This window comes from Glossina fuscipes, unplaced genomic scaffold (genome assembly GCF_014805625.2).
Source record: "Glossina fuscipes isolate IAEA_lab_2018 unplaced genomic scaffold, Yale_Gfus_2 1, whole genome shotgun sequence".
Taxonomy (NCBI): domain Eukaryota; kingdom Metazoa; phylum Arthropoda; class Insecta; order Diptera; family Glossinidae; genus Glossina; species Glossina fuscipes.
In genome coordinates, this window is record NW_023998415.1 from 30,716,148 (window position 1) to 30,729,732 (window position 13,585).

The 13,585-nt window shown below is 34.2% G+C and overlaps 1 protein-coding gene across 1 annotated transcript in view; it reads right to left on the reverse strand.

The window, feature by feature from the left end:
* LOC119632631 (protein masquerade) overlaps positions 1-13,585 on the reverse strand; it is a 45,042-nt gene that overhangs the window by 30,003 nt on the left and 1,454 nt on the right. Inside the window, exons 2-5 of the mRNA XM_038025624.1 lie at positions 2,074-2,239; positions 1,598-2,005; positions 1,032-1,184; positions 52-972 (exon numbers count right to left, since the gene is read on the reverse strand). Coding sequence (XP_037881552.1) covers positions 52-972; positions 1,032-1,184; positions 1,598-2,005; positions 2,074-2,239 — 1,648 coding nt within the window. The remainder of the gene's footprint in view (positions 1-51; positions 973-1,031; positions 1,185-1,597; positions 2,006-2,073; positions 2,240-13,585) is intronic.

Consider the following 13,585-nt stretch of genomic DNA (forward strand, 5'->3'; position numbering starts at 1 on the left):
TTTTTTTTTTTTTTTGTTGTAATTGCTTTAATATTTAAATTGAAAACTTACTAAAACAAGTGAAACTTAACAGGCTAACGATACATGATCCAGGGCATTCTTCTCTAGGATCGGGTAAAGGCGTGTTAACTATATATGGAGGAGCAGTGGGAGGAGGAGGCACTGATGTTGTTGGATGCCTGTTGGAATTATCACAGCATACGGACCCTTTCGAACATGTAGTCGGCGTAGATATCAGTACCGATGGGCTTTTGCAGAAAGCTGCCATAATGTTAAGCAAACAAGATCCAGGGCACCGTGGTATTTGGGGCGCGGCCGGTGTAGGCGGAGGAGACGGTGGATTGGTAGCTCCGCTTAATGTGCTTTCAGCAAAAGATAAAATTTGAGAGAAAATATCACTACCTCCAGTTGTGGGGGGAGCGTGTGTTACCGGTTTGTGAACAGGTTTCGGTGAGGGCTTAGCTGCAATTTTGTGCGCAGGTTTCAATCCACTTATTTTTGTAGCTAACGTTGAAGTCTCAGGTCGCGAATTGGTAATGCAACAGCCTTCTTGATTTGGACAGAAGGCGTCCGAGTCAATCTCGTCGCAACTAAATATGGCCAAAATACCATTGATGCACTCTCCTTCGCATTCTTTATACACATGTCCATTTTCAGTTTTTTCTTCATCATCTGTCTCCTCAGCGTCATCCTCTTCTTCTTCGGGGGGATTTGGTGTTGTTGTTGTTGTTGTTGGCGTTGTAGCAGTGGGTTGAGTTTTCTTATGTTTACTGGGTTTATTTTGATTAGAGCTACTGCTGATGATCTTTGTCCGTGCCGGCTCTGTAGTAGTACTAGCACTGGTTGCGATAACAGTAGTAGAGGCAGATGGCATTGAAGCAGACGTCACTTTTGAACCGCCTGCTACGGGTGCTCTATTAGTTGTTATAAGTCGTGTTTTGTTTTGTTGATTACTCAGATTGGACATGTGTTCTGGAAAGAAAGAAAGTTTTTAAGATAAGGTTAATAAAAAGCAATTATCTTTTACTTACTTGCTGGTATATATAAATCCTTAGGTAGCTTAACATTCGTATAATCATCTAAAGACACACAACATTTTGTGCCTTCTTTGCAAAGACCGCTAGTAACAAGATAGGCTTCGCAATACTCAGCTATCCTATCAGCTACACAAACGCCATTACATTCTATTAAACAAAAGAAATTTCGTAAGTATTGAAAACGCTTCACTGATTTGTCACCTATCACGTGGAAAATTTTGTTAACTCTTTTATCTTATTTGAAGAAATGTGTATTGTAAGCAATGATAGATAGCTTTATAAAAAATATTAACACGAGATCTTGCATTGATTGATTGCACTATATCTGCCATATTTAGCTTTGCCGCTTGAATTTGAACAGAGAGATCAGACAAGATTTCCATCAAATAAATGAGCAAAAAAAAAAGTGAAGAGTTTTTTGGAAAACTCCAATATTGTTCGGATAGGTGGTATCTATTGAAAAAACGAAGAAGAGCGAATAGTTTCAAGCTCTTTAAACCTATTGAAAATATACGCCTTTTAACTTAATCTGACGATGTGTTTTTTCATGAAAAACTTACCGCCTTTTTCTTCTTCTGCTTTCGTTTTATCGACTTTTTTTGTGGCTACGGCTGTTGTACTGGAAGCGATAGGTTTTCTAGTTGTAGGCTTAGTCGCTATTGTAGTAGACGGTTTCTTTTGAGTTGTTTTCGGTTTCTGAGTAGAAGTTGAACTAATTTTAGGTCTAGCAGTCGTGGTAGTTGCTGGACGCTTGCTGGTTGTAGACGTCGTTGTAGTACTCGTAGTTGTAGTAGTCGATGTATATGAAATATTTTTAGCTGGCGCATGTTCTATACAACATTTCATACTGGCCGAGGGACAAGGAACATCTTCTAATACCTCATAACATATAAGCGTAGCCAAAGTATGAACACACATACCCGGACAATCTTTAGAGTCTGCTGTGCTAGTTATAGTATCCAAAAGACCTTTCAAATATTCGATCATTAGAAATCAGAAGTGTATTTTTGTATTCATATCGACAGTATCAACTTACCCGATAGAAAACTGCTAGCTAAGGATTCATTTTGCGCTTGAGCTTGTGTAGCAAATAATATAAATAATGCTAGGCTTACATGCAATGTTAATCTGTTCATCTTTTTAATTTGCTTACTTTCTTTATCTGATACACGTTCTTTAATAACTTTCGCTAGAAAACATAACTAAGAGCAAAACAAAAAAAAAAAAAAAAATTATCTTCAAAATATGTAAAAACAATAACGAAAGAAAAAGTGCGTTAAAAGTTTTAGTACTTGCGGTTAAAGTAAAAGTGCCGGAATATAATAATTAACACATAAAAATATTTTAAATAAAAGACTCTCCAAACAAAAAAAAAAAAATACATATTTGTAGGCTGAATGTTGACAAAGCCGATAAATAACATGACGACTGATGATATGTCGTATTGTATATATGAAAAACTTGGTTAAGTTGACGTTACATTAAAATATTAAAAGTCTTAAGTGAAAATATTCGCAAAAAAAAAAAAAAAAAAAAAAGAAAAGAATTACTCGATGCACATATACAGTAACAAAAAGAAAACGTAGTCAACTAAAATCGCTTACGGTGTAAAAATAGTTTTCACATTTTCAAGTCTATAGAAAAATCCCTGCGTTCATCTTGCAAGAACTATACGCTTGTGCGGAAACAGTTATAATATCTGTCTTTGAATCAACTATACGCAGCTTTACTCATAAAATCAAGTAGTGATATGTAATAGCCTAAGAGTACGGCGTTTCGTGTCTTGCTTTACAATTTTCACAAAACAAATTTTTTTTCAAAGTTGTTCATCAATCTTTGCGATCTTCTGCGTGCATTTCAAGTTTGATTTTCTGATCGCAATTTTCAAGAAACTGCATCATACGGTAATCGATGCGCAATCGTATATATTTCTTACTTTTCGTACTCCGGCGAGTATGCAAACAGAAAGGAATAATTGATCCGCATGTTTCCCTTTTAGCTAGGACCCGTTTAGCTTAGAGTTCATTTCACATAATTTATGCATTCAATGGATTTAACCAGGACTCTCATCTAGTCAGTTAAAAACGTTTTTCTCGTTCAATTATTTCGATCATTTTGTAAATGAAAACTGGGCTTAATCAACTTTCCAATTGCTTGTCGCATGTTGTTAACCGATTTCTTATAATTAATTCAATAATTAAATTTTCTTCTGCTTACCCTGTTGAGACGGTTTCAATGTCTACATCGATTCGCTAGATCAATTATAGTTTTTCTAGCTTGCGTCCTCTTAATGTTCACTTGCATCCCGACACTACTAATCTTTAAGCACCTTATTAAGGATTGAGAGGCACACATACTTCTAATTTTTCCTCCACTTTGAAGTCTCTTCCGTTTCCCTTTTATAATAACGTATCTCTTATCTCTTGAACAAAATAATTCAATATAGATAGCAATTTACTAGTCTTCTGCATATGCATGTAACTCTCTTATTATATGACTAACTTGGCAGAAAATTGAAAAATTCCAACAGAACTAAAATAAGATAAGTAAATAAATAAATAATCGATTGCAAGATAAATATTTTTGCTACTATCAGAGTCAACTTTTTTATTCCTGACAGTACTTTGCACAAAGCATATCTAAACGCAAAAGCTTATGAAGTTACTTCACTCTATTTACTCTGCTCTATCATTACATTAATTGAATATAATGGAGCTTAGGCTGAGCTCAGGCTCGTCATATTATGTATAAAACAAGGCATACTTTGTAGAAAGTATATCTGCCCAATTCTCTGAAATCCTTTTTAATATCCATTTAAGGGGGCTTGTTAAACATTTGCAATGCACAGAATCATTTTATCGGCAGCTCAGTAATGTGTAAACATTACTTTATTAGTAACGATATCTTTTTAAAGATCATTGCTCGTCTAGTTGTCGGAGAGGGCTGCGTCGAAACTAAGGCGACGATCTTGAAAGTTCTTCGCCAGTCTCCTAAACAAACTGTACGCACTGCAGACATTGCAGTTATGTTAAAGAGAATACAACGTGTTTTCTTCTCTCTAGTTTGTTTGCATTAAATTGAGTATTCCAAAGCAATCTTCACAATAACATACTCCTGAGTGTCAATTATATTGTGAAAATTCATCAAATGAAAGAAAAGAGACCTCCTTACGACTTGTAACGTCCCCCTATTTATCCTTAATTTCTAGTTACCTAGAAAGTACAAAACCGCGACTATGTACCGAGCGAACTGATTTTTGCTTTAACTCGCGATCAAATATAATACGTATTGAAACTCTCGTTCTGAAACGAATTGTTTTTGTTTTTTTCACAATATTTTCCTTCTATCATCCTAATCGATTCTTGTGCCAAGTGCTCAAAATTGATATACAAAGGTAGGACAAAAACTCGATTTAAATAAAAGTTTTTAAAACTCTCACTATTTCAAATTTCAAGTTTTTCAATGCTTTTCTATGAAAGAACGCGCGCTTAAATCTTATCGATCGCTCATGCCTTGGTAATAATGTTTAGTTAAGCGTGTAGGAATCTGCTCAATGCTTAATTTCAATCGCTTTTATAGTCGATTTCATTACGCAAAACAAAAAAAATATTTTTTTCACTTGCCTAAAATCTAAAATCCAAACAATATTTTTAGAAAGTACGAGATGCTTCCCTTAACAATAAATAATATTCAGTTTTGTGCGGACGTATACAACACCCGGAAGCATTTGTATGTCTTGTTCTACCAACTGATAAGCATGTCTGTCTATCTGTCCGTGTGTCCATTTATCCGCAGGTCACAAGTTTTGACACATTTTTTGGTGAAATTTGTTACATCGTTATCGACTGAGCCAAGGACGAACGCCAATTGAAAATGATTCGGATCGGATCGCTTTTTCGACCACCACTCATATAACGCTTTATTTTGACAAGTCTTTAAACGAAAAGGTTTAGGATAGCTGCTGGTGAGCTCTGGCCGACTATAATGTTTCTACTTGTTTTAAAATTCAAAAAAATTGCGACCTATAGAAATACGATCAGGAATATGTTATAAATAAATGGGTTTTTACTTAATCCATTATGTACAAAAGACAATTTGTTGCACTACATTGAATGGTCTTCGAAAAAACGATATATGCCTATAACTTTTAAAAAGAAGAAAGAGGATAAGCTTGTCAGGACATTATTGCTGATTGTTGTTGGTGGGAACCGAAACTCGCTCCTATATCATCCTGTACTGATGATATGTCATCACTGACGATGATCATTGTCAGCTGAGTCAACTGGCAAAACCATTAGATGAGTTAAGAGAAATTAAACCTCGCAGAATAAAGCTAAAAAGCTACTAATAACAGACAAAATATTGTTTGGAAACTTATGTTTGTGTTATAGTCTCACTTCTACATTTTTTAAATCTCGTTTCATTATAAACGATATCTGAATATTTTATTATCTTATAAGAAAGTTGATAGAACAGCAAATTTTTATATGCTTTAAAGAATATTGCTAAACATTCTTACATAAATTAATATTGGAAGCAAAGAGGATACACCGCAAAGGCACTCAATTGTAAAACCTTAAAGGACTAACTAGAGTTAATCGATTTGAGCCCCTTTTCCTTCGGGAAGACGTACAGCTTAATGAAAGTTTAATCGCACTTGAAGAAATTTGTATTCACCAACTGCGCAGAGAAAACTTTAATATTTTCCCGCTTTATTTTTGACGCTATCCCACTTATTGAGTACTTATTGAGTACCGCGGTTATGATAATATCGACTGGAATGGGTTACTTTCGTCTCATTCTGATTTCGATAACAGTCTTATTTCCCTTTTCCTCGCTTCTTACTAACATCTTTTCTTATGCTCTCGTTGTTGCATGGATGGCATATATTGGAGGTATATCTCTTTTGCGAGATCCTTAAGGGACACGGCATACTCTGAATATTGGAAAGCTTACTGTTTGTTTGCAAATAAAGCCATTTTTCAAAAATTGCTGGGCAATTAGATACGACTGACTTATGAAAGGTTCTACGAAATTCGGGATGTGCATGGAAAAGTAATGACGCTGTGTAGAATGGCGATGATTATTGAGGATCATATATCTGACAGTAGGATGGAAATTGATTTTGAAGCCTTTCTGCATTCTACTGATTCTCTCTTACTTCGTTATGCTGATGAATTTGAAGTAATTGAGTCGCAGAATAAGATGAAATTCGGATCTCTTGGCACCAACGGCATTCGTATAAAATTCATTAACCGCACATTTTCACATATTTCTGTTTTTCTCCTTTTTTTTTTTTAATTTGTTTGTTCTCCTATTTATCTAACTTTGTTTTTACGTCGTGTATGTACACGAGTTTCTTGGAACACTGGCCATTTTCACTCCTATACCAAATTCAATGGTGCTAACGATTTTAAACTGATTTCTATTTTTCCGGCTCCCTTAAAGATTGTTGAACATCTCAGTCCGTAAGGGAGAATATATATGCCTACCGTCGGAGTTATTGTGCTACAACATGGTTGCTTAGCCTCAGGTAAAATACTAATACTGGTAAACTATATGCTCTCTTGATTTCTCTTGATTTATCTAAAGCTTTTAATTCTATTTGTCACGTGAGGCAAGGATCAATTTGATTTTTCAAAAACTCTGCTGTAGACATATTTTCTCTCCTAGTAATCTATCTAAAAGATGGAAGACTACAACTTGTGGCGTTTCAAGCAGTTGGGGCAAGTTTACTCCTTTTATTTATGCTATACGGTAATGAATCTACATTTATAGGCAAATTTGTGTACGTGAGAAGCATTCTTGCTAGGTGATGATCACTTTTCTATTATTCAGTGATGATGCGGGGCTTTTGCACAAAACTTGGGCGATTATCTGGACCGTGGTTTGCACGGGACTTCTGATAACTCGTTACATATAATTCGCTCTAAGACAATCTTTCTCCTGATGTTAGTTTCAATCTTGGAAGGGTTTAAGTTGAGTGTGTTTATAAGCAAAAATGCTTTTCGTTTAGGAAATATCTTGATCTAATAACTGAGAAAGTTTGCGTTGCGTTACGGTGGATTTATTTTACGAATATTATGCATGCACCTTTCGCACTTGACGAAAGTTGGCCTATGATTTTCTTATGCCGCAGTTTTTACACTGTCTACGCTAAATTAATGACTGCCTCGTCCAAAGTCACGGTAAGTAGTTTAGGACGTATAATTAACGTGGTTGTTATTTTTGCATGTTCTATTCGGCATAGGAGTCCTACATTTTCTTCTGCTCCTCACATTATTCTTAATTGTATTTTCAGTCATTTTCTGAAGCGTTGTAACATAGTTTTGTATCATACTGTAATTACACATGCTTTTCCCTCTCCCTTATCTGATCTAGATTTATTTTTCAACCATCTTCTAGGAATCTTCATGTTTAATATTCTAGGATTCTTATATTGAGGTTTGAGAGATCTTTTGTGATGAGAGCTGCAAGTTGCTGAAATTGTTTACTTTACGAACTTTGGACTTGTGCCCACTCTAAGAACACATTTCGCTACAAACTTCTGAATTATTTTGCTAATTTCACATGATCGCCTTATATAAAGTGTAAGTGTTTGTTAGAACTACTACTCTACGCTGAGACTCTGTTTCTTTTGTATTTTACTGCATATGTTATTGCTTTTGTGACATATTTTGGCTGGACAGCCAATTATGTTCTTGTATATATATATATACATATATACTACTTAGATTTAGGAACTCAGGATTCTTATTATACCATGTAATACATATTTACATTTTGGCCTAAATGGCTTTGTAGTACTATGCTGAATACTTTAACAAAAAACAAAATTGGTAAACGAATCTTATACGCTTCTATTCCACCATGACTACCGCACTTAACACTACTTTAATTTATTTATTATTTATTTTCCATCCAAATGCAAGTTTAAAGAAATGAATAAAAAAATTTGAATGTGGACCTGTATGATATCGAGAAGTAAATTGATGCAAATCCCGAATGCTGCAATCAATGCGTATAACTTTTATATTCCGGTTGTAGATCTAAAGTCCATGCTTTCCTCATATGTAAATGAAAAAATAAAAAAAAAAAAAACCCGAAACATTTTTCTATATATGTATGATAGACATATTATTTAATAAAACAACGTCGTGCCCGTCAGTGTGTTTGTTTATGCAAAAAAAAAAAAAAAGATTACGTGCACAATTACTTGAGGGGAAATTAAAAAAGCAGCCAGAGAGTCATATGCCAACTTCCGTTCAACCAAATATTTCAAGTGAAAGTCTTTCTTGTGCACACGTCCATATTTATATATACACGCTTATAATAACAACAAACAGCAAAAGCTTCAAAGATGTGTTCAACATCAATAAAAAGAAATTAAATAAATCCATATTGTTACGGTAAACATTTATAAAAAAAAAAATAAAATAAAAAATACAAATAAATAAATAAAAAAAACGCACATTCTCTAAGTGGTTCACTCCTATGTATGTCAATGCTGTCATGTAATATTCAAGCTAACGATCACATAACGGTAGAATTTCGCGCAAAAAATAAGAAAGATAAAAGGAAAGACAGCAATTGCAACAAAACGAGAAAATTGACAAGAATTTAGCTAACGAGTGTGTCCCAAAACATGTATTTAGAAAACATTTAATGATATAACAACAAATCATTCAGTCTCTGAATCGCGAGCATTCTCTTGTTCTTAATATTTTTATGTGGAGCATAGAATTCAGGTTTAGGCCAAGAATTAAGCATTTAATAACAGTAGAGATGATCGCCGCTACTATATATAAATAATGCTCTAGCATATCTATCGATTCTTAGATTTATTTGCAAACTTGCATAGCATGCTTAGGCTGATAAGCATATGTCTTGACGTGAACTCCAGGAACGAATAATGTATAATGTTTTCACAATAACTGGTAATTAACGCTTTTATTTTATGGTTATTACCTTTCGCGATTCGTATAGATGATGAAAATTTTACAACATATATATAATAATTGCTGGTTGTTTTTTTGTTTTTTAACAAAATTTTAATCGAAACTTGTTTTAAAATAGGACGAAAATGTAAATTTTGCAACACTAAAGAATATTATGAATCGATCGATACTTGAGCATTTCAATCTAAAAAAAAAAAAAAAAAAAAAAAAACTGCCAGAGATGCATTTACAAAATGCTTTGAGTGCTTGAGTGATGTACTGCCGATCCAATAAAGTTGAAAAATGCATTTTTTTTCAATTAAAAAGGAAGAAGCGAACAGGCCTTACGACTTGCGAATATAACCTAAGCAAGCAAAATCGAAAAAGATGGAAGGAAGTAAGCGCCAGGATAAATGGCGCATGCATCAAAGCTCTCTACCCCCGAAACTCTTCACAGCTTTGCCAAGTTTCTATGGCGTGGCATGATATTGATGGAAAGCAATATCTTTGCCATTAATCAATTTTGAACATTTTAATGATAGTACGGTTCCTTTCCGCGCGCCCATCAAATGCATAACATTGCCTTAGGTGCCACCGTTTGCATTGCTTTGCTCAGCTTGGTCAACGTTCCATGACATTTTTCCCAGTTAATGCTTGTGGTGCTGAAAACTGTTTTTTTTTTTTTTTTTTTTGCTTAATCACTTAGTTTAAAAACAAAATCATAAGATGGCATGTGCCGGCCTATTTTAATCAACCTTATGAACAATTGGTTGAAACGAGAAACGAGCAAACACGTTGTGTGCAAACGCTATGAATTTCTTATTGCGCTTAGTTGAACTCACCAACGAGTAGCTTTATAAGTTAACTGTAATCTAAAATAGGAATCATTGGCTTAACGCAAGGCATTGGAAAACCTTCGCTTCTTTATACGCTACACTACTTGTGGTATAAGGATATATTAAGTTTGTCCGGCCATATACAACAGCCAAAACTTTTACTATATCGATCCTTTCGGAATCACTTTCTGATTTGATTTAAGCATGTCTGTCCGTCTTCTTTTCTTGTATTCAACTTACAAGCCATAATTTTTGAGATATTTTGATGAAATTTGTTACACCGACAGTGTTTTGACCCAAAGACGAATGCTATTGCAAAAGATTGGAATCGGGACATTTGTTCGAGCATTTTTCATATAACGTTTTATGTTGAAAAGATCTTTATATGAATAACTGTACGGGAATGTAGAGGTTTGCGGGCCATCGTCTACTTTTTTCTTTTTTTTTTTTGCTAATGGTGTCGGCCAAATATTTTTGGTCTTAACTTTTCGATTATTTCGATACTTTAATTTATCATTATTCATTATCACGTAAGCGAAAAGAGAAAGAGAAAAAATGGTCTCTAAAATTAATTTTAGTACAATTTCACTCTTTACGCTTCAAGTGAACGGCTATTTATTATAATAATTATTTCGGAATATTTAAATCGATCGGTTTCGCGCATTCTAGTTCAATTAACATTCAAATGAAATGAAATGTGTTCTCTTATGAATTTCTCATTTTTCATATTTCTATCCTTTACAAAATTTGTGCTTTTCATTCAATTTTGATAAGAATTTTTTCTTTTCTTTTGAAAATGCAAACAGTTGAATAGTACTTAGGCTGCTAATAGAGAAGCTTCGTTCTGTTAAAGGCTGTGTCACTGCAGACAAAAATGCAAGTATTAAAATCAGCTATCGTAAGATATAAACTACAATCCGTATCGTAATATCTGACGTAATCCAGGACGGCAGCACAAGAATCTACTAATAAAGTCGTCTATATCATTACAACATAAACCATATATATGATATTAGAGTTAGAGACTTGGATCTAGAGCACTTGCTTTTATTGACTTGTTTCAATCAGTCTTTCAGCTTAAGAGTTTCGAGAAGAGTCACAAATATTTGATTTGAAAAAGGCAAGGATTCTTTTTTTTTTTTTCCTTTCTTAAGACTCAGTATTTTTATTTGATTGTATAGATCACCTAGGAGTGCGCATATTTCTGGAAAGTCGTTCTTATCTTATTTTTTTTCTTGTTCTTTTTCTCTTTCTTGTTCTCCTTTTCAGGGCGATTGAATTGAATCATTTTCAATAGGATTGCCCTTATCGTTGCTCAAATGTTGACCTCTACTACCATTAAAAAAAAATCAAAGTCGAAAATATTCAAATTAATATTGAAATAACTTGCAATCATATCAGTGCCATAATATTCATTATTCGAATAAGTCTTGTAACGTGAACTAGCGCTACTCATTCCTAATGCATTCTTACGAGTCATTGGCAGGAAGTTTCAGATCAAGATTTTTCCCTCCTTAACTTATCTTTTAACTGCGACTATACACATATCGTATATCGTATGTTGAATTGACAAATGATTTATGATTAAATAAATATATAGAATTGTATGTCCATCGAAGCAAGTTTTATTTATTTTATTAAATTGTCGGTACAGTGTTCTGCGATCTAAATCTGAACCTGCATTTCTCTTCTGGCGTTGATGAATGGACGTTCCACCTATGAATATTATTAGTTCACTCATACATATAAAAGTCAGATCACAAGTTTTGTTGCTTCCCTTGGCTGACGTTTCGATAAACTTAAATGTAATCGTTAGGTATACATGTGAGAAAGCTATCAAAAAAAAAAAAAAAAAAAAAATCCATTCAATCAAATCATTTTAATTATATCGAAAACTTTTATCTAAATGAATCATAAATTATTGTGAAATTTTAAATAGAAACAATAAAGCTCACTATTCATTTCAAAGTATTGTTTGAAACGGTCTAACAACAACATAATGCGTAGGAACTTAAACGAAAGGTAACACCATCTTGGAAAACTATGTACTAAGTACTTACGCATTTGTATACATTTAAGACACGTTTGACATGTAAGACATGCTTTCATAAAACACAATTAAAAAAAAAAAAAAAAAAGAAAAAAGAAAGACTTACAACAGTATACATATGCCATTGGAATTGCGCGGATTCGATGATTGTCAGAAGCAGTGAACCTTAAATTTATGCTATCACTATCATCTCCGTTTGTGTACTTATTCACTTTTATTGGTTCTTTGAAATAGCCTAACAAACTTTATTTATATATTAGTTTGGGGAAAAAGAAATCCATTGTTTTTATATGAATTTCAGGACTTTATTTAACACGCTTCGGATTGTCCGATTTGGGTCTAATGTGCATCGTTTTGTTGTATGATTTGTTGCCATTTTAAAGGTAACTTCAAAATGCCTCTCTCATAGAAGTCCTGGTCTCTATTTGCAAAAAACTCTAGTAGTCGATTTTCACAATCCTCCCTAGATTCCAATTTTTTATCATTAAAGAAATTTTGCAATGCAAGAAAAAGATGATAATCGCTTGGTGCCAAGTCCGGACTGTATGGCGGACGCATTAAAACTTGCCAACCAAGCTCCCGAAGCGAGTCACTGTAGATGTGTGTGGCCTAGCGTTGTCCTGGTGGAACACGACACCTCTCCTGTTGGCCAATTCTGGCCGTTTCTGGTCAATCGCTATCTTCAAACGGTCCAGTTGTTGACAATAGAGATCAGAATTTAGCGTTCGGCCATATGGAAGCAACTCATAATAAATAATCCCCTTCCAGTCCCACCAAATGCATAGCAAAACCTTCCTGGCCGTTTGAGGTGCTTCACCGCTCTTTGACCACGATCGTTTTCGCACAGGGTTATCGTATGTGATCCATTTCTCATCTCCAGTCACCATCCATTTAAGAAATGGGTCTATCTCATTCCGCTTGGCCAAGGCTTCGCAGATGGAAATTCGATCCATCATATTTTTTTCCGTTAATTGGTGTGGCACCCAAACATCGAGCTTCTTTTTGAATCCAGCGTTGTGTAAATGGTTTAAAACTGTTTTATGGTCGATTTTTAGCTCCTGAGCGATGTTACGACTGCTAACATGCCGGTCAACTTCGATCATTTCTCCAATTTTATCGACATTTTCGACGACCGGCCTACCTATGCGAGGTGCATCTTTAACATCAAAAATTCCTGACCGGAATCTACGAAACCAAAATTGTACATAATTGGCTGTTACAGTATCGGAACCATAAACACCATTCACAATTTTAGCCGCCTGGCTTGCATTTTCGCCTTTGTCAAAGAAAAACTGTAAAATGTACCGAATTTTCTCTTTGTTCACTTCCATTTTTAACACGCTGTAACTCACAACTGAATGCACCAAACAAAAAACAGCAAAAGAATTTTTTTTACTGCGAAATGTACAGTATGTAAATGTACAGTATCGGAAATTGTTTGATCGATACTTTACGAGAAATCTATCAGTGCAGCCATCTACCGAAAAAATAATGGATTTCTTTTTCCCCAAACTAATATATATAATGTTTGTTTGCCTTATAAACCATTAAACTTTTCTTATTCATCTCAATCGATTTGAGATTCCAGAGAGAAGATATGTTAAGTATCTATTACTAATATGTACATGTTGATATGTATATGATAATCAGACGTGATGCGGACTTCATTTATTTCATTTAACGTCAACTTAAATTTTTTTCTTTTGCTTTTCCATTACTATGATA